Raw genomic sequence first — 22,406 nt, 5'->3', positions numbered from 1 at the left:
CGACTTATAATTCACTTCCAGGCACTCGTATATAAAAGAATCCGGTACAAAAAACATTATTGGCGGCCCAACGACGCCTCGGGGTGACATCGATCGACCCACACTCGGGCATCGTGTGATACAAGACGTTAGGATACAGCGAATCGAGTATCGATATACAGGGTGGAATTTTGTAATGCCACCTGGAGGTAAAGTACTCTTAATACTGTAGATAGAAAATTTTACTCAAAGAAAACATTCCATTATTTTTGAAATGAAAGAGAACTGCATTCAAAGATTATAGAATTTTTTTTCGAAAATTCACCGCCTTACCATACAATTTTCTGTAAATAATTATAATAATTTAAGATTTCGTGGTTTTCTTTTGATTTGATTTATCAAGTTTGTCAGAGAGATTTCATCTTTATACTTTGGGAAATCTTTGAATGCAGTTCTCTTTCTTTTCAAAAATAAAGGAATGTTTTGTTTGAGTAAAATTTTCTATCTACAGTATTAAGAGTACTTTCCCTCCAGGTGGCATTACAAAATTCCATCCTGTATAATGGTTTGGGTTAGGCGTGTGCAATGTGTGCATGTCATAAGATCAGCTCCATTCAGGTGAAAAGTGCTCATTGATAACATAGATTGTTGAAAGCTAGATGCAGTCCGCTACGCAACTGGCGATCTGATGATGAAGTCGAAGAAGATTTACCAAGGATCTTGTTAGAGCCTGATCATCATCATCATTTCAGCGCATTAAACATAAGCCTATTATTAAACTAAGTGGACCGACGATCTGGTGTATAAAGGCCTCCCCCAAGGATTTCCATAACGACCGGTCCTGTGCTGCCCGCATTTAGGCTCTTCCCGTGACCTTCACCAGATCGTCGGTCCACCTAGTTTAATAATAGGCCTATGTTTATGCGCTGAAATGATGATGACGATGAGGCTCTAACAGGATCCTTGGTAAATCTTCTTCGACTTAATCATCAGATCACAAGCGACCTAGCGCCTGAAATAAACGTCTTTATAAACATTGAATGGAAACAGTAAGCTATTCTTCCCACAATAGACTGTTTTGATTCTTACTAGCAGCGTTATCAATGATAGCTAGATTTTTTAAAACTTTCTCAACAATATCGTCCAATCAACAACGTTGTTGTAATATCACAAACCTTCTTCTTATATCGCTATCTAATTACGTAATTTAAATATGTTAGTTTAAATTAGTTACATTAAAACATAGCTACTGCGTAGCTTAGTTAAGATCGCTTAAGTTGATTCACAATTTCTAATAAATAAACCCTTAATAATTACATAGGAAACAATTTAAGCTCCAGATTTGAACTCCTCGTGCTTAAGCTTTAAGAAATACGAGCTTTTCCTCATTTTCGTTTATGACGTATTTCCGCGTTTTAATCTGGCAGATTATGTAAAATTTTATAAATAAATAATACCCTAAACAAATTATACCGGAAGAACAAACGCCCACTTTAATCATTGTTTACATGCCATATCTTCACAAAAAATAAATATTCTGACAAATTACACTTACGCCCGTATTCACAAACATTACTATGGGGTCTCACAGTGCGCGTGGACGCACATGGTAACACACGAACCAATCACAAACCTCTATTCAACGTTGTGCGTTCGATTTGATGCTTCACTTAAGCAAGCATTGTTTGTGAATACGGGTGTCAGGCTGAGTTGCACCACCTAACTTTAACCGTAACTATAACGACTACCGGTGTTTTTTGTATGGAGTTTGACAGATAGTTGACGTTTGTTAAAGTTAAAGTAAGATGGGGCAACTCAGCCTTATGTTAGGCTTAAATTGACAACGAAGACAATTAAAAAAGGTGTAAAAGATTTTAATATTCGCATAAGCAGTTTGTATTATTATGTCCGTAGTAAACACTTTTCAATGATTATTATTTTTAGAAGAAGTACGACTCAGGATCAACTGTACTTATTCTTATATTGACAGCCAGAAGCAGCGGGTCACTGACCGATTATCGCAAAGATTTAATTCACCTAACTCAAAACGGCAGTTCTTTGACACCACAAACCAATTGACATACTTTTGATGGGCTAACTAACCATGTATTTTGTATGCATAACACGTCACTATTTCTCCAATTCAATTGACCATTAAATATTACAAAGACACCTAAAAATCCACATTTTCTGTGGATGCAAATCTAATAATCTTTTAGCCCTAGGATAAAGAGTCCTTTTACGAAGTTTTGCCTTTAAATTGAACGAGTATATGCCGTCAAATGTCCAAAAAAAAAAACTATCCCATATGAAATTTCTCCAACCCCGCTCTCTCCCGCGCCCTGGAACACCGTTATCTGGCTCGACCCTATCTAAAATCGTTTTGAAAATAAAACACGCATAGAAAGCTCCTGTAGGAATTAGCGGCCGATCCCAACTAATAAATTGGGGAATAATATTCGGCCTCCGGCCCTTTTTTCGGCCCTACGAATGGTTACGGCCGGCCAGTAGTGCCTGAACGCGTTTCTGATAATATAAATGGGTTAGAATTTGTTATGGTATTATCGGAGTCGAAATTTTGGTAATCGTGTGTGTAAAAGCTTTAATTAGGTTTTTAAATCATAATTGAGTGTATACGGACTAAGTTTCTTTGCCTCTGGAAAATTAGAGACGGCTGTCGTCATAGTGGAAACTTAATGATGATGATAACAAAGCCTGCGATATACGTTACAAAAACATTTGTAAGTCCATATTAATACACTTCATTAATTGAATTATGTAGATAAAAAACAATTCAATTTGCACTAGAAGTAGGGATTGAAGGGTCTCACTGATCTCAAAATTCTATCAAAAGCTAAGTTCATTCGAATATTATCACTATGGACATTTAATAAGTCAATTTCGATCGGCTTTATTTGTTTGAAAATGACAATGTTCTTATTTGAAATCCCTATCTGCTTGAACTAAAGTGACTGGCTACGACCACATAGCCAGTCTTAGAATTGATTAATGACTTCATGGTGAGAGGAATATACCTGTTGCCCCATATACAGATGATGTTATGGCTCTGCCAGATTATCGTTTAACCAGTGTTCAAACTGTTCAACGATATGAACAGCTAAATGCATGGTTAATTCATAATTAAATTTATCATATTATTATTGCAAAATAGGCCTGTAATAATTTTAGTTATTAGCTATATTCTATCAACTGCTAATTAAATTAAATAATAAGGATTCCAGTACGAAGGTCATTGTAATTCCTGTTTATTTGGTCACCAAACTATCTGCGCATGGATTATCCGGCGCTGGTAATTAACACCAACAAGGATTAATAACAGCTTTCAGTGGGATGAGCTCAAATTAGCAGGCGAAAGTTGATATTACATTAACACGCATCGTTGAAGCACACAAACATGTCGGACAACACAGCAATTGTTATTTTCTTGAAGTAATCTTTGAGGTAAGAGACGATAGATTTGATTGCAACGTCCAGAAAATTATTCTTCAAAAACAAAATTCTGCAATCTGCAACTGTTCGTGACTCGTATAACTTTCAATTAAAAAAAATGTCTGAAAAATACAAAAAGCTAACACGATTTAATAAAAAATGTTAGCAACAGATCGCGGAGTTCTGCATGCACGTTTAACGTACTAACTCTGGTAAATATCATCTTGCAGTAGTAAAAACCTTTTCATGCTTGAATTACACTCTAGAGTCATAGCTAAACATTTTAATTTAATTCGAAACCTTTAAGCAATCAAAGGGACAACTTTGCTAAGACATAAATAGTCCTGAAAACTCAAATTTTAGTTTCCAAGTAACTGTAAAATTCGTTTAGTTTCTTTGACTTCTTTCTTCTTCTTTCTTTCTTTCTTTCTTTAATGCGAATAAATCTTTGATTTGTCTATTTTCGTTAAAAATCAACTTTGTTAAAACATCACTATTTGACAGGTTTGTGGTATTGAATTGAGTCAAGTGAAAAAGGCTTCATATGAGGATCTGGGCAAGTAAGTAATATCAACACTTTTTTGTTAAGATTGTTAGAGCTGTCCCATACAATTCAAACAATACAAAGTACAAGAAACTTTTGTATCAAAACCGCCATGACACACGAATAAAAGGGTCCTTTTCACACCACAAGTCAAGTGTTACAAACTTGAGTGTTTTAATATTGTAGTATTAAGAAACAAAGCAAAGCAGTGTTAAAAGAAAGTGTTACAGAAGCCACACTTGTAACTTTCCTGGTTGCTGCCATCTTAGAAAAGTTGCTGTACATTCTAAAGATTTTGTAAGGGAAAATTTTGACAATGGGTGGAACTGTTATATGACGCGTTGCGTAATCTGTGTGCTAAGCGTTATGGTGGAGTACGATTTAAAGGGCTAGGAAAGAAACGATAATACGCCCACATTTTAGAGTTTTCCTTAAAGTTTGACCTAGATGACACAATGAAGTAAAATGAGAATAAAAACAGCTTTTGTTAGACATGCAGCTACTAATGCAACTTAATATTTGAGTTTTGTCTTCAAAAAGTCACACCTAACCTTAACGGTAAGCTGTTTTTGTAGTAATTAGGCACTCTACAACATGTCCGCTGAGGTATCCTACAAAATTGGGAGGTTCATATTCTTGTAAGTGGATACCTGGCCATAAAGGCCTGCCCTATGACACGGCGTGTTCCCTCATTAACGACACCGAGCGCCATAAAAATCATAACAGTTCCATCCGAAACAACGCCACGCATCCGCCAGCCTGCGCAAAAGGGTATCCTAATGATTCGGATTTCGCAAACCGTTTTAATGCGTACCTTTGGACATATTTAAAATACAAACTTTGCCCCCACCCCACCCACATTTCGGTAGTTAGAGGAGGCAAAAAGGAGAAAAAAGACCCTCCGCGGAGGGGGGTGAAAAATGCGTAGTTTTAGCTAATCTGCATGGGGGCCTGTTTAAACAGGCCTTTTTAACACTGTACAAAAATGAGGCGGGGTGGGGTGTGTGTGCTATGAGTATTTATGTGAGGGAGTGAATATGGGTTGCCATGGCGACGGACCGATTACTGCACCGCGTCTGCCCGATTTTTCGTTGCTTTTCGTTGTAATCAAATGAGGTGCGTATGTGGGGGCCTTCTGCCCCCCCGGGGGGACACGCGTGTACTCAATTATCCGCAGTGAATCAATAGCAGGATGAGGGTAGTTGTGATGTTTGTGACGTGATGCCGTCTTTTTGTAGGTTTTAATTTTTCTCTCTCTCGCTCTCTGTCTCGCTTCCGTTTGCAATATTGCGCGGTGACCTACTTCCGGGAATGAGTTTTCCGGATAAAGACGATTATGAATGTTAATATTCGGTTGTACAATGATTGGTGTACCTACGTATAAATTCCAAATGAATAATTTCGTTTCTTGATGAACCTTATTTAAGTTTAATCAAACCTATTCATTCATTTTGCGTCATAATTTGTGAGACTAATTACCAAATTAATCCTGTAGAATTTGTGTACTCATATCAGGTAATTTCAAATTAAATGAGTTACAATACGACAAAGTTACATAATTACTTACACTACGTTATTAAAGTAAATAAACATCCAAGTTAAAAGTGATGATTTGTATGTTGACTGTATTATGTCTGAATTTCAACCCAGGGTTAGTTAACATGCGTTAAAGATAGTTTACTTACCACAGTTAACCTAAACCACATCTACATTTAAACTGAATAACTTAACTACCCATAGTTTTTATACAGGTTGGAATTTTGTAATGCCACCTGGAGGGAAAGTACTCTTAATACTGTAGATAGAAAAGTTTACTGTAAGAAAACATTTCTTTATTTTTTAAAAGAAAGAGAACTGCATTCAAAGATTTTCGAAAAAAATTTGAAAATTCTCTACCATACCATACAATTTTCTGTAACATAATTAAAATAATTTAAGATTTCATGGTTTTCCTTTCATTTGATTTATCAAGTTTGTTAGAGAGATTTCATCCTTATACTTAACCCTAACGATTGATGTAATAAAAATACAGGGTGTAATTTTTAACAGATTTTAGTTGGTTCCATTCCCGGGTGTGGCAAGCATATTTTTGGATATCTTTAAATGCAGTACTATTTCTTTTAAAAATAAAGGAATGTTTTCTTTGAGAATTTTTTTCTATCTACAATATTAAGAATTTACTTTCCCTTCAGGTGGCATTACAAAATTCCACCCTGTATTTCCCAAATCCTGCCATCTGTCTCTATATCACGAAACTTAATCTATTAGGAATATTCCCAAGGAAAACTTACCCCAACCAGGACGAACCGCCCTATCACGAAAATCAGTTTCCAGCACCCCCCTACAGATGGCGTTTTTACAAATGCTGCCCTCTACCGGAATTTTCTTGCAATACATTTTAGACGGTTCATATGTGACGTAGGTTCTACCAGAAGGACCTACCTACAGCTGTCGTCGAATTTGAGTCAAACTATGAAAACAATAACTTTTGCGTTGGTATTTTCAGTTAATGTTTCGGAAAACAGAAAATCTGTGTCAGCAGTGCTGAAAAAGATATTGCAAGAAATTAAATTTTTTCTCCTTTTCTTTTGTTTATCTTTGTACGAAATGACGAATGTTTTACGCGATCAAGGGGTTTTGTTGAAAAATATAACCAATTTCGCAATCAATTTACACGGGAATTTAAATACATTGACATTTATTGTATTGTTTAACACAAATATTGATGATTATTATGATATCTCCTGCACTCGTGTAAAATCATGCATCATGGTTCATATTGCTGTAATTAGATTTCACGAATTTGATGAGAAATTAAACTTATTCATACTGGAATAATAATATGTCAAGGGTTCATAATTAAAGAAAAAACACAGATAAATTTTGCAAATTACTTAAAATGTATTTATAAAAGTAACCGTATTAATAAAATATTAAATCATTAATGCGAAACATAAAATCGATAAACAATTACTACTAACTATTCATTATTATTTTATAATAGTAACTATTTATGTTCTTCCTCCCTTCTCGACCCACCTTCAATAATAAAAAAAGACGTAAATACAATTTTCAATATTTTTACAAAAGACAACTTTGAAAATAAGTTAACCTAAAATGTTTTACTTATGCTAGTTAATGCTGTAATAGATTTCATCAGAACTATCAAATAATCATAAAAGATCTAAAAATTTCAAAAAAAGACAAGTCAAAATAAGGTAGCTTAATTCTAAAAATACTGACGGTTCAATAAATTTTTTAGACATAAAATACACCAACTTTAAATAATACGAATTCTATCGCCAAACAATAAAAGTTCCGATTCGCTTGGCACGCAAATTTTTCGTTTGTTACACACGGACGGCACTAATGCTAAAGCACAACAAATTGGGTTTTTAATATATATTTTTAAATAGAATCTTCATTTTTTCATAACTTTAATAAAAAAAAATTGCGAAAACGTATAAAAAAATCGCAATAATGTTTTTAACAGTTCAAGATTTCAATGACCCAGTTAAAAAGGAATTTTTCTCAAAACCACATTTTGTTTAATTTGTCATCATTTTGTGGTCTTTGACTTGACTTGAAAGTCATAGCAACTTATTGTATTTTGTATAGACTCCTTAACTTTCAAGCAAATAATGTAAAGCATAAAGAACGGGGAAAAACCGGTAAAAAATCAGGCAATGCCTTTACTTTTTTTATTGAAACGGACATAAATTGAAAACATGTTTTACAAAACGCTTGTTAACAAAAATTCTTGCAGTATCTTTAAATTTTTCAGTTACAAAATAATTTTGTTTTGACGATACATGACTGAAAACCCCGTGACCACCATCATTCCACCGAGCAACGCCGCGGGCAGTTACTATCTCTAAATATGATATCAATTCCGTTTTCTATGTTAATAACTTGACTCTGAATCAACTATCTTATGCTATAAGCGAAAATTGGTGTGTTTGTTGCTTCACTACACACTTGACAATTATACTGGAAAATGTACCTTCATCATCGGGTCATTTGGTCAAGAGCACGACGCATTTACCAGAGGAAAATGGAGAATTTAATCTAGATTCCTTAGGCCCAGAACAGACGGTGAAACGCAACTGCAACGAAACTGCAACTGCTAGTTACTTTTGAGTTGCATCTAAGTTTCTGCCATAGCGTCCGTTGAGAGACCACACAGGACGCAACCAGTTTGAAACTTTCAGTTTCAGTATCATTCATCAGAAAGTTGCAGTTTCGTTGCAGTTGCGTTTCACCGTCTGTTCTGGACCTTACGGTCCCTTAGCGTTATCTGATATTATTTTTTAGGTTTTGTAGATGCATCTTATGTTTCGTTGTTTGATATCAAAACATGCCAAATACCCTGTCTTTTGCATAAAAAGTATGTATTGATCCAAATAAAATATTAGTGGCTGATATTTACGGACTCTGGCCTACCATGTCATAGCTGCCATGACCGTAGCTTTCTCGAAGTGGCTACGAGATCTTTAGATTTTGACATAGTGAGTCACCAAATATATCTTTTTTCTCTGTAGGTATAATTGTCAAGCTGTGTTTAGGCGATTATCACACTGCACCGCGCTCCGCCGCGGTCCGCGTGGCCACATATAACGAATCCCGCGCGCAAACGCGTTCTCAGTGTGTTGTGCCGCGCGTGTTTTCTATACAAACTGAGGTACTTGCATATAATGATTAAATCCGTCGTCTCGCGTACCGCGGCGGAGCGCGGTGCAGTGTGATCATCGCCTTAGTGATTGTACTTACTTAAGCTACATGTTATTTCGCCCACCAGCTGATGATTCCTCTATTTACAATCTTGTACACCCTGTACTTAGTAAGTGTTACTTAACTATACAGGGTGTAAATATTTAGAATAAATAATAATAAACACTGGTACAATACTGAAATAATAAACGATTTACTATCTAAATTACACAATAATTACTTTTTAATAATTGTAGCATCCGTTTACTAAAATTAATAAGATATTTTATAGATAGCTAGCTAAAGTAACAAAATATAATTCCGTACATTTTTGATTAAATAAATTATTTCATAAGACCATAAAGTTTTCGTTCGTAATATCATAACCGTCAGTTTGAAGACCCTAATCTATAAGTACGTTAAAGATACCACTACTGAGCGACAAACAATGATGACACGATCAACGATGAACTTGGACCACACAGCCTGTAATTTTTGAAAGATTTGGGATTCGAAGTTACTTTTACTACATTCGTTTCAGCCTAATAACGTCCACTGCTAGACAAAGGCCTCCCCCAAGGATTTCCATAACGATCAGTCCTGCACTGCCCATATACTACGTACTTCAAACCACCACCAGTAAATCAAGGGGCAGTGGGCGGGGCACATAGCTCTTAGAGCTGATAGCTGCTGGGACAGAAAAGTTCTCGAGTGGCGACCACGGGCTGGAAGACGTAGTGTGGACAGACCCCCACTAGGAGGACCGACTTGTAGTTTAATTATCAAAAATGTACACTTTGATCTGAGGCTGAGTGGTCCACGTCTATAGACACTAGAAACCTGAACAACAGCAACGTGAAACTCGAACGCAATGGAGACAACGGAACAGCCCTGATAGAAGCTTACATTTAATTAACTAGCTCTAGGAAACTTTACAAAATTACCTCTAGCACTGAACCTAGCTAGGTATCCAATGTGAGACAGCTAAACAATTTCCACAACCTTCACGAAAAACATGGTTTAATAAATTCATTCAAGATATAACAAATACACCACCATCAATACAAAAGTTTGCACAACTATGAACAAGTCGGATTAATGTGATATTTTTTCACTCACATTGGAACCTGATCTCACCATTCCATCAAAAATACCCATGTCCACATCACATTTCATCTTATCTATGTACATTTGACACTCGATAACATCGACCTGTCTAAAAATTAACTAGTCGAGTCTGATTTCCCAGACTCGTTCTCTTCGGTGATCGTAATCATTGGGGGTGCTTCGAAAGAACTTTCTCTAGGAGACGTTTCATTCATCAGCTTCTCAAACTTAGGGGAACCAGAAGGTAGAATAGCATCTTTCACCGTTTCATATACATCTGTCCTGATTAATGGGAGCGATGCTCTTTTTCCTTTACTCATCTCTCTGGGAAAATCATCTTCTTTTATCGTCTCCATACCACTATTTTTCTCAATGATAGGGTCAGGAATGTTATCTTCTTCTAACCGTACTGGTAAACTATCAGCTCGATTCAAAACCTTTTTGGGGCTGTCAATCTTTCCTGATATTAAAACAGCCACCCCATTTTCCAGTTTCTTCTCTTTCTGATCGTGTAAATGTTGGAGGCTGTATTCCCTGGCTTGTACGTCTGACAGCAAAGGACCGTCTGTGGAGCCTTCGAGGCAGTAGCCAGGACCTTGCAGCGCATCGTTGCCAATGATAGAATCTTGCTTGAATATCGCAGCAGTTACAACTGGTTTGTCAGGGTCAGTTGGGGTTTTGCTAATCAACGGTTCCTGGGAGTTGTCGCATACTATCCCACCATCAACAGCGTCTTCCTTGGTATCGTACCCAGCATACACAGGATACCCGAAAGGTCCTTGTTCATATCCCATTTGGCTCCCGTAAGAGTAACTTACGTTATGGGACCCAATGGAGGACATGCTGAGGTCTGATATGGAGAGACCTGTGCTGGACAGCGCTAACGCTTTGGGGTTTTCAAATTTCCCGCTGCTTCTTTCGCTGTCTTCTTCTATGTTTTTCTTATCTAGTTCCTCGGGAACTCTGTGGATGAGTGCTTGGTTGGTTGAGATTTGAGGATCATGAGGCGGCGAATTCTGAAGGTTCTTGTTGGTGGGGCGGTAGGCTGTCGACTGCTGGACTTCCACGACGAAAATGCCGTCGTTGTCTGGTGAATACTTCATCTTCGTTTCACGTCCATTTTTCGCTATGTCCTGAAATGAATAGAAAATTGAAGTTAAAATCAGCACATAATTTTAAAATCGAAGTGGCAACAAAAACAAGCGGTAAATTAGCAGTTCGAGAGGTTATAGGACCACCTAGAAAATGGCTGAATTTAATTTAGTTTGCGACTGTTAATTTTTGATAACTTGCATTTGTTTGCAACTACTCGTAGGTCGACTGACATTAATATGAAATTGCAAAGCAAAATCATGACAACATTAAGCAAAATATTGTATAACTGTTTTAAATGAAAAGGGTGACAAATTCAAATAAATACTAAACAACAGTATGCATCAATACCCAACGTCTTTTGTTACATTAAACGTTTCCAAATCGGGCAATAAAACACCCTTCGAAGTTTATTGGTCCAAATTTAATTCTGAATCAAAGAAACTCCGCGAAAAACGGATCAATCATGGAGGGATGGCGGCTCGGAGCCTCTCAATTAGGTAAATATTTGTAGGAGGCCGACAATTAGGCTTTGATGTGTATTTGAATGGAATATTTTTAAAATATTTTACCGAAAGAGAGGCGGGGTAAAGATAGCAGTAAGCTGACATCATTATATTTTTATACGTTTTCTTCACTGGTAAGTGTTATTTTACACATTTTCGCGGATTTCAGTCAATCACTGAGAGTTATTACAATCAAAAACTATTTCTTACTAAAAGCATTTTGAATTTTCATGCCTCTCGTGAAAAATAATGTATTCCCAATGCAAACTTTGATCTTTGCCTAGATCTTCAAGTTTTTTTCAATGTAGCTTATATCTTTTTCTTTGTAACAAAGCAAAACTAATATATTAGTTAAAAAACCGTTTCAGGCATGAACAAACAAACACACAGAGTTACTAAATAAACTGTGTAAACTGTGGAAGGCCTTAACCCCCTTTTAAAAATCAACGCGCAGCCGATTGAGAGGGTCTGGACAGCAAGAAACCTGGGTGTTACTTTTGACGCTGGTCTTCGCTTTGAGGATCATGTCAATGCATTGGCTAGGAATTGCTTATATAAGCTGAAGACTCTGTACAGGATTCGTGATGAGCTCAGTCAGGATCTTAGATTAAAACTCACCGAATCGCTTGTTCTCTCCAAGTTGAACTATTGCCTTCCAGTCTTTGGGCCATGTTTGTTGGAGCGCTCTAATCGAGTTTTGCAGCGTGTCCAAAACGCATGCATAAGGTTTTCCATGCATGTCCCGCCTAGGACGCATGTTACACCGTTCATCAACCAAGCCAACTTGCTCAATATGAAATCCCGACGCGACCTGCACTTTGCCTGTTTGCTTTTTGGAGTTGTGAACAGCGGGGCTCCTGAATATCTTTTTGGGAAGCAGTGGCGTAGCTTGGGGGGGGCAGGGGGGGCCATGGCCCCGGGCGGCATATGAAAGGGGGCGGCGGATAAGAAAAAAAAACATTGCATGAACAAGAAAAAAAAAGTTATTCCAAATCGCGTCGTAATATGTTACGTACCGATAAAGCGAAACGAAACAAGTGTGCGCAAGAGAGGACGATAATCGCTTGGTCGGCGCGCGACGAGCTCTACAATATGCTAAAAGTTTATGTGAAGAGCTTGGAATTTCAGTAGAACCCCCAAGACAAATCAAGAGAAAGCATGGATCTTTAGACGTTGGGTTATCGTACGAGAATGAACTCAGGCGAACAATGTTCAATTCAATAGACAGAGTAACTGCTGAAATTCGTGATCGATTCCAACAGCTGCAAAATCTAGCGCAAAAGTATTCCTTTTGAATGCCGGCAGTAATGCTGGGCTCAGAAAAACTTAATCTAGATCAACCTCCTCGAGACATAAATACAGATGAGTTCCAACATGAGCGCGCACGTCTACGAGCGTTCGTAGCTGCAACAAATCCAGACTGTAAAAAAGAGCTTATGAAGTCCGGCTCTCTGGGATTATAAAAATACATATATTATTGACTCCAAACTTGAAGATGGCTTGCCAAACATTGTAATTATGTTGAGAATTTTTTTAACGACTGCTGTCAGCAATGCCAGTTGTGAGAGAAGCTTTTCTAAACTAAAGCTGATAAAAAATTAGTTACCTTAGGTCGACTATGTCTACGTTGAGACTAACAAATCTAGCTATACTGGCAATTGAAAATGAGATACAATTTGATATCGACGATTGTGTAAAAGATTTTGCTTTGAAAAAAGCACGAAGAGTACATTTTTAATCTATTTTTTTAAGTAATAGTAACAAAAATATTTAAGGAGCTTACTTACCCCTCTAAAACTTGCGCCACAGATAATCTTTCGTGATTTCTCTTGTTACAAACCGAAATAAAAAAGTGGTTTGTAAATAGTTAAAGCCATATCTAAGCTACTTTTAAAACCGTGTATTTATTATATTCTGCAAGTTCGAAATTCAAAATTAGCTAAAATGGTAACTTTTAGCAGTAATTAAATCTGTAACTTGCTGCAAATATCTAATGAATTCAAACAAATTATTTAAAAAAATAGCTTCGATACATATAATACATTTTTCAAACCACTTTTTTAATTTCGGTCTTTAACAAAAGTAATCAAGAAAAAATATGGTGGCGCTGGTTAGCTAGGGTACAACCCTTAATAATATTAAGCACATAATTATGTTATTCCTTCTAAGTTCAATGAGCACTATACAGTGTGAGTCACGTTAAAGTGTACATATGAAAATAGATGAAACTGGACCTATTTTTATCGACAAAAAAGAGGTCAAAAAAATTTTGAGATTTTTTTTAATTTTTTATAGAATTTTTTTTCTTCCAATTACTTATTGTAAAGAAAACGTAACAACTTTTAAACTAAGCGGTATATCCTGATGAAATGAACTACTTTTTGAAAAAAATCTGCTTTTAAATTCGTGTTTTTTTGGTTATTTGATAAATGGCAATGCCAGATTTTGTATGGAAGGTGGCGTCTTTTTTTTTTCGCGCGGCCATCGACCAAACTTTGTTTTTTGATTACAAAATAGTGTAATAAACCAAACTTACTATGGCATGTGTATTCATTGTGGAAAACCTTGGGGGAGGCCTTTGTCCAGCAGTGGACGTCATTTGGCTGAAACGACGACGACGACTATCAAAATCAAAAATCAAAATCAAAAAATATTTATTCAGTTTAGACCACAAGTGGCACTTATGAACGTCAATAGAAAATAATAAAAAAAGAAAAGGTAGCCCTTATGGGGCACTTTACATGTCTCCTTATCTTTTGGGCCCTACCAGCGCTTCGAGACAAACATATGGCAAGTGCTGAGAAGAAACGCCGGAACAAACTCAGTCACTATGGCATGTATACCTCAAAACTCAGTCTGAACTGAGTTACGAGCATTAGAAGTTTAATTATTTTCATACTAGATTTGCTTTTTGCGCGCAAGTTTTGTAAGAAATTGCAACAAAATATTGCGCTATTTTTTTATTGCGCTGATTCTGCTGCATACTGATGTCTGGAGCCTTTAATGGATGGTATTGTTTGTTTACACATACAATGTCATTATTTTGTTGCAATTTCTTACAAAACTTGCGCCCAAACAGCAAATCTAGTATGAAAATCATCAAACTTCTGATGCTCGTAACTCAGTTCAGACTGAGTTTAGAGGTATACATGTCATACTAAGTTTGGTTTATTACACTATTTTGTAATCAAAAAACAAGGTTTGGTCGATGGCCGCGCGAAAAAAAAAAGACGCCAATTTCCGGCATTGTCTTTTCTCCAAAAAATGCCCCTATAACCGATGGTTCTTATTACTTTGTATTATTCTCTATCGTATTACCTTCGTAAAACCAAAAATCGCATGTCTCTATCCCTATTACAACGTTTGCAATGATCGTTTGAACTAAGCCTCTCCGGGCGCGCCATTCAACGCTTCGTTAACAACGAAACTGAAAATGGCTCTAGATTTGTAATTTTGATAAAGACAAGTTAGATTTCAAATAAAAGCAAAAGATTTCGAAGTAAAATAAACATTTTAGTTAAAATTAAAATTGTCTCTATCTGTAGCGGAGAATAATGTTGTGGCAGGCCTTTGTTCAAACGATCATAGCAAATGTTGTGATAGGGATAGAGACATGCGATTTTTGGTTTTACAAAGATAATACGATAGAAAATAATACAAAGTAATAAAAACCACCTGTTATAGGGGCATTTTTTGGAGAAATTTATCAAATAACCAAAAAAACACGAATTTAAAAGCAGATTTTTTTTTTTAAAGTATCATTTTTTATTATTTGTTGGCATTTTTTGTGTATTTTATGCATTTTTTTAGTATCGCCTATTATTTAGCATTATTACTGTTTTTATTTTATCAGGATATACCGCTTAGTTTAAAAGTTATTACGTTTTCTTAAAATAAGTAATAATTGGAAGAAAAAAAATTCTAATAAAAAATTTAAAAAAAATCTCAAAAAAATTTTGACCTCTTTTTGTCGATAAAAATAGGTTTAGTTTAATCTATTTTCATATGTACACTTTAACGTGACTCACACTGTATATAATTTAAGATAATATTTACTCTCAATTGACAAATAAATACTTTAATACTTGTTATTATTGTTTATTGTTATACACCTAGTGTTACATAATAAAGCTGAGCTATTTAAGAAAATCAAACTTCCTGTGGGTTTCAAGCAATTGCTTCTCTTTAATGTATTTTCCTTCTGAAGCAGTGCGTGGTAGTTTATTTTGACTTTCAACAAATAAGGTGAATAGTGTACCTGAAGTCCATTCAATATAATATTTAAACTTTAAAATATTTATAAATAAAATAAAGGGCGGCGGATTTCCGGACGGCCCCGGGCGGCGAAAAGCCACGCTACGCCACTGTTGGGAAGCTTAATTGGAAACACTCGGACTCAGTTTATAACACTCGTGGTAGATCTTGGAGGCTCTCCATACCACAGCACAAAACTGCTGCTTTTAAAGGAAGTTTTAGGTACCTGGCTACGAAGTGCTGGAATAACCTTCCACCACCCATTAGGCAAGCTATAACCAAGTTTACTTTTAAAAGTTAACTTAAAAAGCACATACTGGCATTCCAAAAAATCTCTAATGGCCAGGTATAGTCGACCCCTCTAATTTGACATTATTTATAATACTGACCTGCTAATCCTATTCCTGACATCTAATTTACATAATTTAATATATCATTTTGACATTAAACTAATTTTCACTTTTTATTTATTTAATTTTTCTTTATCATTTATCATTTGTGTTTTAATGCCCTTGCGAATTGCTGCGGCGATTACCGCCGCTCTCCACTTTCGTCGGCCGCCGTCTGAAAATCAGCGTCCAGGCATTAGCTTGTGACACATGCTGAGACGGAGACCTTTTGCTGCCGCAACTCTGCTCACATTTCATAACATTTCTCGTTGTTATTTATTTTATTTATTTATTTTTTTGAATGTGCATGTTAAATATTGTATTATGTTATTTTGTTGAACTATGTATGTGACTTTGTGTGCAGCAAATAAATGCTTACTTACTTACTTACTTACTTACTTTAATAGTAATGTAAGAATTTTAATATTTCTCGTTCAATCTACATAGTTTTACCATTTTATCTGTCAGTAACATTTATCAATATTAGAGCCAAAAAAGTACACTTAAGCTGAGTTGCACCAACTTACTTTAACCATAATAACAATAATCGGAGTTTTTTGTATAGAATTTGATAGATTTTTGATGTTTGTTAAAGTTAAAGTAAGATGGTGCACCCAGCCTAAGTTAATAAAAAAAACCGATACCCACATTCCTCTCCTCCGTCTCGACGATGAGGTGGTTGTTCTTGAGGGTCATGGTGAAGATGGAGCCGTTGGCCGGTGGAGCCTCTCCGTCGCCCTGGCTCTCCTCGGTAGGGGATTTCAGCTGGAAAGAGAGAAAAGGCTTTTAATAATGATAATTATGTAATGCAGGAAAACTTTTCACAAGATGTAGTCCCATTTGGGATATTATATCATCACATGGCTTTGGGGGAGACCGAACAGAGTTGTCACAAAGCCGATTTCTCGGCGCCTATATAACACTTAGCGAGTTGACAATTTCACAACTGTGGAATTTTAAAGGAGCAACGAGATCACGAAGTTGCTAGCTCGATAAACAGTCTTAGGTTCAGAGAAATTGACTTTGTTACAACCCACCTCTGTTACAACTCTCCTCGGTCTCCCCTACTGTATTCGAAGTAGAGAATAACAGTTCAATAGGTCAAAAGTCAATGATTAGACAATAATCTGGCCAGCGTAGGGAGTAATCTTGAACAGTGGAGAGACTAAATGACAATTACATCAATAAACTATTTATTTATTTTTATACAACTGGCAATAAGTGGTGACTGAGTTTGTTCCGGCGTTTCTTCTCAGCACTTGCCATATGTTTGTCTCGAAGCGCTGGTAGGGCCCAAAAGATAAGGAGACATGTAAAGTGCCCCATAAGGGCTACCTTTTCTTTTTTTATTATTTTCTATTGACGTTCATAAGTGCCACTTGTGGTCTAAACTGAATAAATATTTTTGATTTTGATTTTGATTTTGAATTAAGTATGGAGTTAAGATCCAATCCACCCATTACAGACTTAAGACCCGGTCTCCTGCTAAGCGCGCAGGTGCTCTTACCAAAATTTAATAATCTATACGTTACTTAGTAAATGCATCATCGCGCTTAGCGACTGGGGTTAAAGCCCCTAACATTGCCAAACTACTTATGACTTTTTAAACCAATTAATATTCCTACAAGATATCTTGCCTTTAGCAAGACATATGAAATATAAAAAGATACTCATTTTCAACTATACAGTAGAATCCCGATTATCCGGATCAATCAAAACCAGGGGTATTCCGGATAATCGAAAATCCGGACAATCGATTTCAAAGTCAAATTAAACAATAATTAACTTTTTACTCTAGAAAGGGCTTTACATACATCATTTAGACCACTGGGTGAATCCATTTCTTTTAAAAATGCACTAAGATGACGTCGTTACGTGTTACGGTGGCGGTGCCGAGTCGTTTTGATGGGTCCAGAGGCCCTAATTCGGTAATTAGAGCCGTGAAGAATGAGTCCGGATAGGGACAACCCACCACCACCCATGGCCATACCAACCTTGCGGTTATACTGGCCGAATCGCGGGAGGTGTGCGCGGAATTGCGGCTGCCTACGGCAGATTGCACTCCACCGCGCCACTACAATGAGTCCGGATAATCGGATGTCCGGATAATCGAAGTCCGGATAATCGAGATTCTACTGTAAATTGCTAAGAATAATTGTCGTTCTTGTAAAGTCACTCTCTCACACCTCCATTACCCACGACAAATAAAAAAAACAAATCAGCCAACAAAAAGTTCCCAAAACGTACTACAATCCACGTTTTCATCCACAACTATAAAACTTTAGTCACCCGGTCATATCTCTATTTACTTCGCGCTCAAATTCAAGGATAAGTGACTGACTACATAGTGGCACATGGCTCTACATGGCCGCGACAAAGGCTCTATTTACCGAGTTTGGGCTAATGACTGGCGCATTGACGAATCGTTCACCCTCGCCCACGTGAGAAGGCGCACGTGAGAGGAGGTAGCGACAAGGACATTGAATACCCTAGATCAAAGTGTTTCTTAAAAAACCTGACCATACCACAGTCATATTATATGGTGGCCATACACGTTAGGGTTTGCATGATGGTTTTGACCGTACATGCTTAACCGACATGCAAACCCTAGCGTGTATGTTATAAAACTGTACAGTTATTGGTGCGTGTACATGCAACCTAACGAATATCAAAAAATATATTTTTGCCGCTCGGTTATGTTTGCGCACATGCATAACCAAGCGTGTGGTCGCCCGCTCATGCTTGCATGCACAGTTTTCTCTCAGTCTCCTATAGTCTGTGGCAGTGAATGGTGGTGAATATTGAAGACACTCATGTGTTCTCCCTGTTGCAAGAAATCTTAATGTTACTGCTAAATAAATAAATTTAGATTGTACATGCAAACCCTAACGTGTATGTGCTATAGATAACTCGGTTATACCTGTCGGTTAAGCATGTACGGTCGTAACCATCATGCAAACCCTAACGTGTATGGCCACCATTATGCCACCAAAAGTCTCTTAATCGAATTGCTGCTTTTTTATTAAGCGGGTATGTTAAGCCTTTTTTATATTAAGCCTTAAAATTGTGCTTGAATTCCTAAGAGGTCCGTGGACAAAAAAGGATAAGGAACGCTGCCCTAGATACAATTATACGTATAAAAATCTCGGTTAAAAAGTGTCCCAAAAGTAGCACACCCATACACGATAATAATAATGGACAACGATAGGTTTTCTGGGGCCGGCACATCCATCTTTTCCTCATCGTCGGGCACTTTCATCCAGGAACATACTTCATCCAATGGATAGAATTTTCGTGGATGATAAGGAATGTGGAAAGGTAGAAGTACAAAAGAAGAATCAATGGTTAGAAATGAACTATGGTATCATCTTCTGCGCGGAGACCACGCAAAATATAATAAGATCATAGGTACTTCAACTATTTTACTATGAGTAGGTCGGTCTTTAAGGTAAAAAGGCTACAACTTCAGTACCTTATACTCTCCATTTCTCATTGGACTATCACTTATTTTAACTTACTATCTGATGTGATGACTATACTTTTGACTTTGCAATGTCCTAGCAAGGCTCATGTTTATCTCTAAGTTAATGTACTACATGATGCAATGAAATTAATTATGATGCCCTTATTTTTACACGCTTGGTGCACAGACAAATACTTACAGCTTAATAAAATAAACTTATTTTCTTTATCTCTCTGATTTCAATGAGTTTAGTTTTTCATTCAGTCGCACCAAACATTTCATAACCTCAAGAACCGTGATTTTATTCTAGCACCTCCAATTTTACTTATCCGCTCCTCGCTCTCTCCTTAAAATACCCGCGAAAATCCTAACCACATAACCGAGATCCCTAAACTTTCATCTAAACCCGTCCCCGTAACCCGATATGTGGACCAACCGCGAGAGTCGGGGGTCAACTTATGCTGGTCACAGCATGCGTATGACCATAGGAATTCTTTCTTAATATACCTTTTTGATTATGACAGCAACTGTGTAACTTTTTGGGAGTTTCAACTGTATTTTTAGGGTGGTAGAGCTGGATTTTGGTTGTCGAAGATTAGTTTTTGTGTAGGTTGGAAAAACGATCAAAAAACGTTAGGTATTTCGACTTTTTGACAGCTAATGAAGCGTGTCCAGGTGTGAACAACCAGCCTGCTTGGGAATAATAATTAAGGTTGTTGCGGTTTATTTTTGGTAACGATTGATGATACAGTTTTAAGGTTTCTATTGATACCTTCCTTTGTGTGACAAGAAAACCAGGTTAAATTTTCTAAGGGACATCTTTAGTTTTTAAAAAGTACTTCGTTATTGTGTACCACGCAAAATAAGCGATCGCAGAAATTATTACGAGGTGAAACAGTACAATTCAGAGGGTGCATTGCTAGGAAGCTATCTTTTTCTTTCAGAACGTTGAAATAACTTTTCAGCTGTAAAGAATCATCTACGATAACAAAGTAAATATTGATAACTGAGGTTACCATATCAAATCATTGAATTTACTTAAAATACACCTATGTAAAGACTAACAACATTTTAACCCTCTAATGCCAAACCTAATAAATGTCGGATCTCATTCTAAATTAGAAAACGAAGATTCAAAAATCCAACTAAATTCCCCTACGTACGGGCAACTTAAAACTGAAAAAGAAAAGAATAAAATTATTTTCGGCCAAATGCTAACTCCCAAAATTCACCCTAGGCACTGGCAGTTTCAAACAAAAAAAGAAAAAATATAATTTTCGGCCAAATGCTAACTCCTAAAATTCATCCTAGTTACTGGCACTTCAAACAAAAAAAAGAACAAAAATTATTTTCGGCCGACTGCTAACTCCCAAAATTCACCCTAGGCACTGGCACTTCAAACCAAAAAAAGAACAAAAATTATTTTCGGCCAAATGCTAACTCCCAAAGCCAGGCTAGGCGGCGGGGTCGTCGGCCGGTCGTCGCCCGCTTTCGGCGCGAGCGCAGCCTCCTGCACTGCTGCACTTTTTAGATGCACCTACTCTTGTTATATGACTATCTAACAGTGGCACAGGGAGTGGTGTGGAGAGGCGCGTGGTGTTTTTTTTAGGACAATAATGACGCTTTTCATAAAAGGTTTCTTGAAGGGGACTAAATTGTGTAGGTACTATTTGGTACTTATTACTTTATTATTTATTTCTTGTAAATTAAATGTAACGTAGCAATTTTTATCCATTTACAACTGTTATACAATGTCACTCAGGCGCAAGATGACCACACAAAATATTCTAAATTCTTAATATTTTTTCATGAATCCATATTTAGAATATTTATATGCGGTCGCTTGCGTATGGACGACATTGTGTGTTAAAAATAATAATTTGTAGAACAGACATTTTAAATGTTTCTTTTGTTTGTTTCAGGTAGGAATAAACATAGTTATTTTAATGGATCCGGGCCCATTGAAACTAAAAAGTAAGATATTTAGTTTTTTTTTCTCGAATACATTTACCACGTTATTTATTTACTTATTTATCGTACGTTACTCTGCTGTTACCGGTACATAAAGTGGGCTGCTCACAGTAAAGTCAAGTACCTATAGTAGTAGTTAAATATAAACACAGCAAAAAAACAATTCACAGTGCCATAATTATTTCAGCCTGATGATTTTCATTCCATAAATCCTCCTTAAAAAGAACACTAATGACTAAATTCCAAAAATTAAAAATTGCAAAGCTACTCCACTCCTTTTCTGTGCGCACACGCATTCATCGGCGCAGTGCGTTGCACTATAGCGAGCCAGTTTGACTAGATTTTTGGCAACCCGCCCCTCCGCGCCCCTCGCCCCTCGCGAGGCTTTGATGACTTAGCGGGCGGGCGACGCCATGATCTTGCTATGTCATTGATGATGACACTGAATTTTGGCAGGGGATTTAACCCTTATGACAATATTCCTTGATTAACTCATGAAAATACGCTTTAAATGTTTTTGGCTCTTCTATAATCCCAAAATAAGTCGTAAAGAAAGAAACTAGTTAGTGTGATTCCTTGATTAATTCATAGAAATACGTTTTAAATGTTTTTAGCTCTTCTATAATCCCTAAAATAACAATTAAAGAAAGAACTTTTAAAAGCTATTTCATTTTCATTTCTTTGCTTAGATTTGAATTTGATTTGAACTCAATAATAAATCGTTCATTTGACTTTGAAATTATAGAACCTACAAAACGAAACGCAAGAAAATTAAGATTAGGAAATAACTGTAAGAAAATGCTGAAAAGAAGAAAATTGTCATCTCTTATAAAATACCTAAACCTTACTCTTTTGGCTGTTTACGAAAAATATTACAGTAAGGAATGTTTGATAATATCTAAGTCGTTTATGTGACGCTACCAACTGCTCCTGTTTGTGAA

General features: G+C 36.6%; 1 protein-coding gene across 2 annotated transcripts in view; it reads right to left on the bottom strand.

Moving 5' to 3' along the window:
- Positions 1-8,344: 8,344 nt before the first annotated feature.
- The window catches only part of LOC135075331 (uncharacterized), a 90,721-nt gene continuing 76,659 nt past the window's right edge, over positions 8,345-22,406 (bottom strand). For both annotated transcript variants that reach the window (XM_063969748.1, XM_063969749.1), the window contains exons 5-6: positions 16,680-16,796; positions 8,345-10,923 (exon numbers count right to left, since the gene is read on the bottom strand). In XM_063969748.1, coding sequence (XP_063825818.1) covers positions 9,907-10,923; positions 16,680-16,796 — 1,134 coding nt within the window. In that variant the 3' untranslated portion in view covers positions 8,345-9,906. The remainder of the gene's footprint in view (positions 10,924-16,679; positions 16,797-22,406) is intronic.

The sequence above is a fragment of the Ostrinia nubilalis genome, chromosome 10 (genome assembly GCF_963855985.1).
Source record: "Ostrinia nubilalis chromosome 10, ilOstNubi1.1, whole genome shotgun sequence".
Classification (NCBI taxonomy): domain Eukaryota; kingdom Metazoa; phylum Arthropoda; class Insecta; order Lepidoptera; family Crambidae; genus Ostrinia; species Ostrinia nubilalis.
The sequence above is the reverse complement of the archived record's forward strand: the minus strand, read 5'-3'. Positions and strand labels throughout refer to the sequence as shown.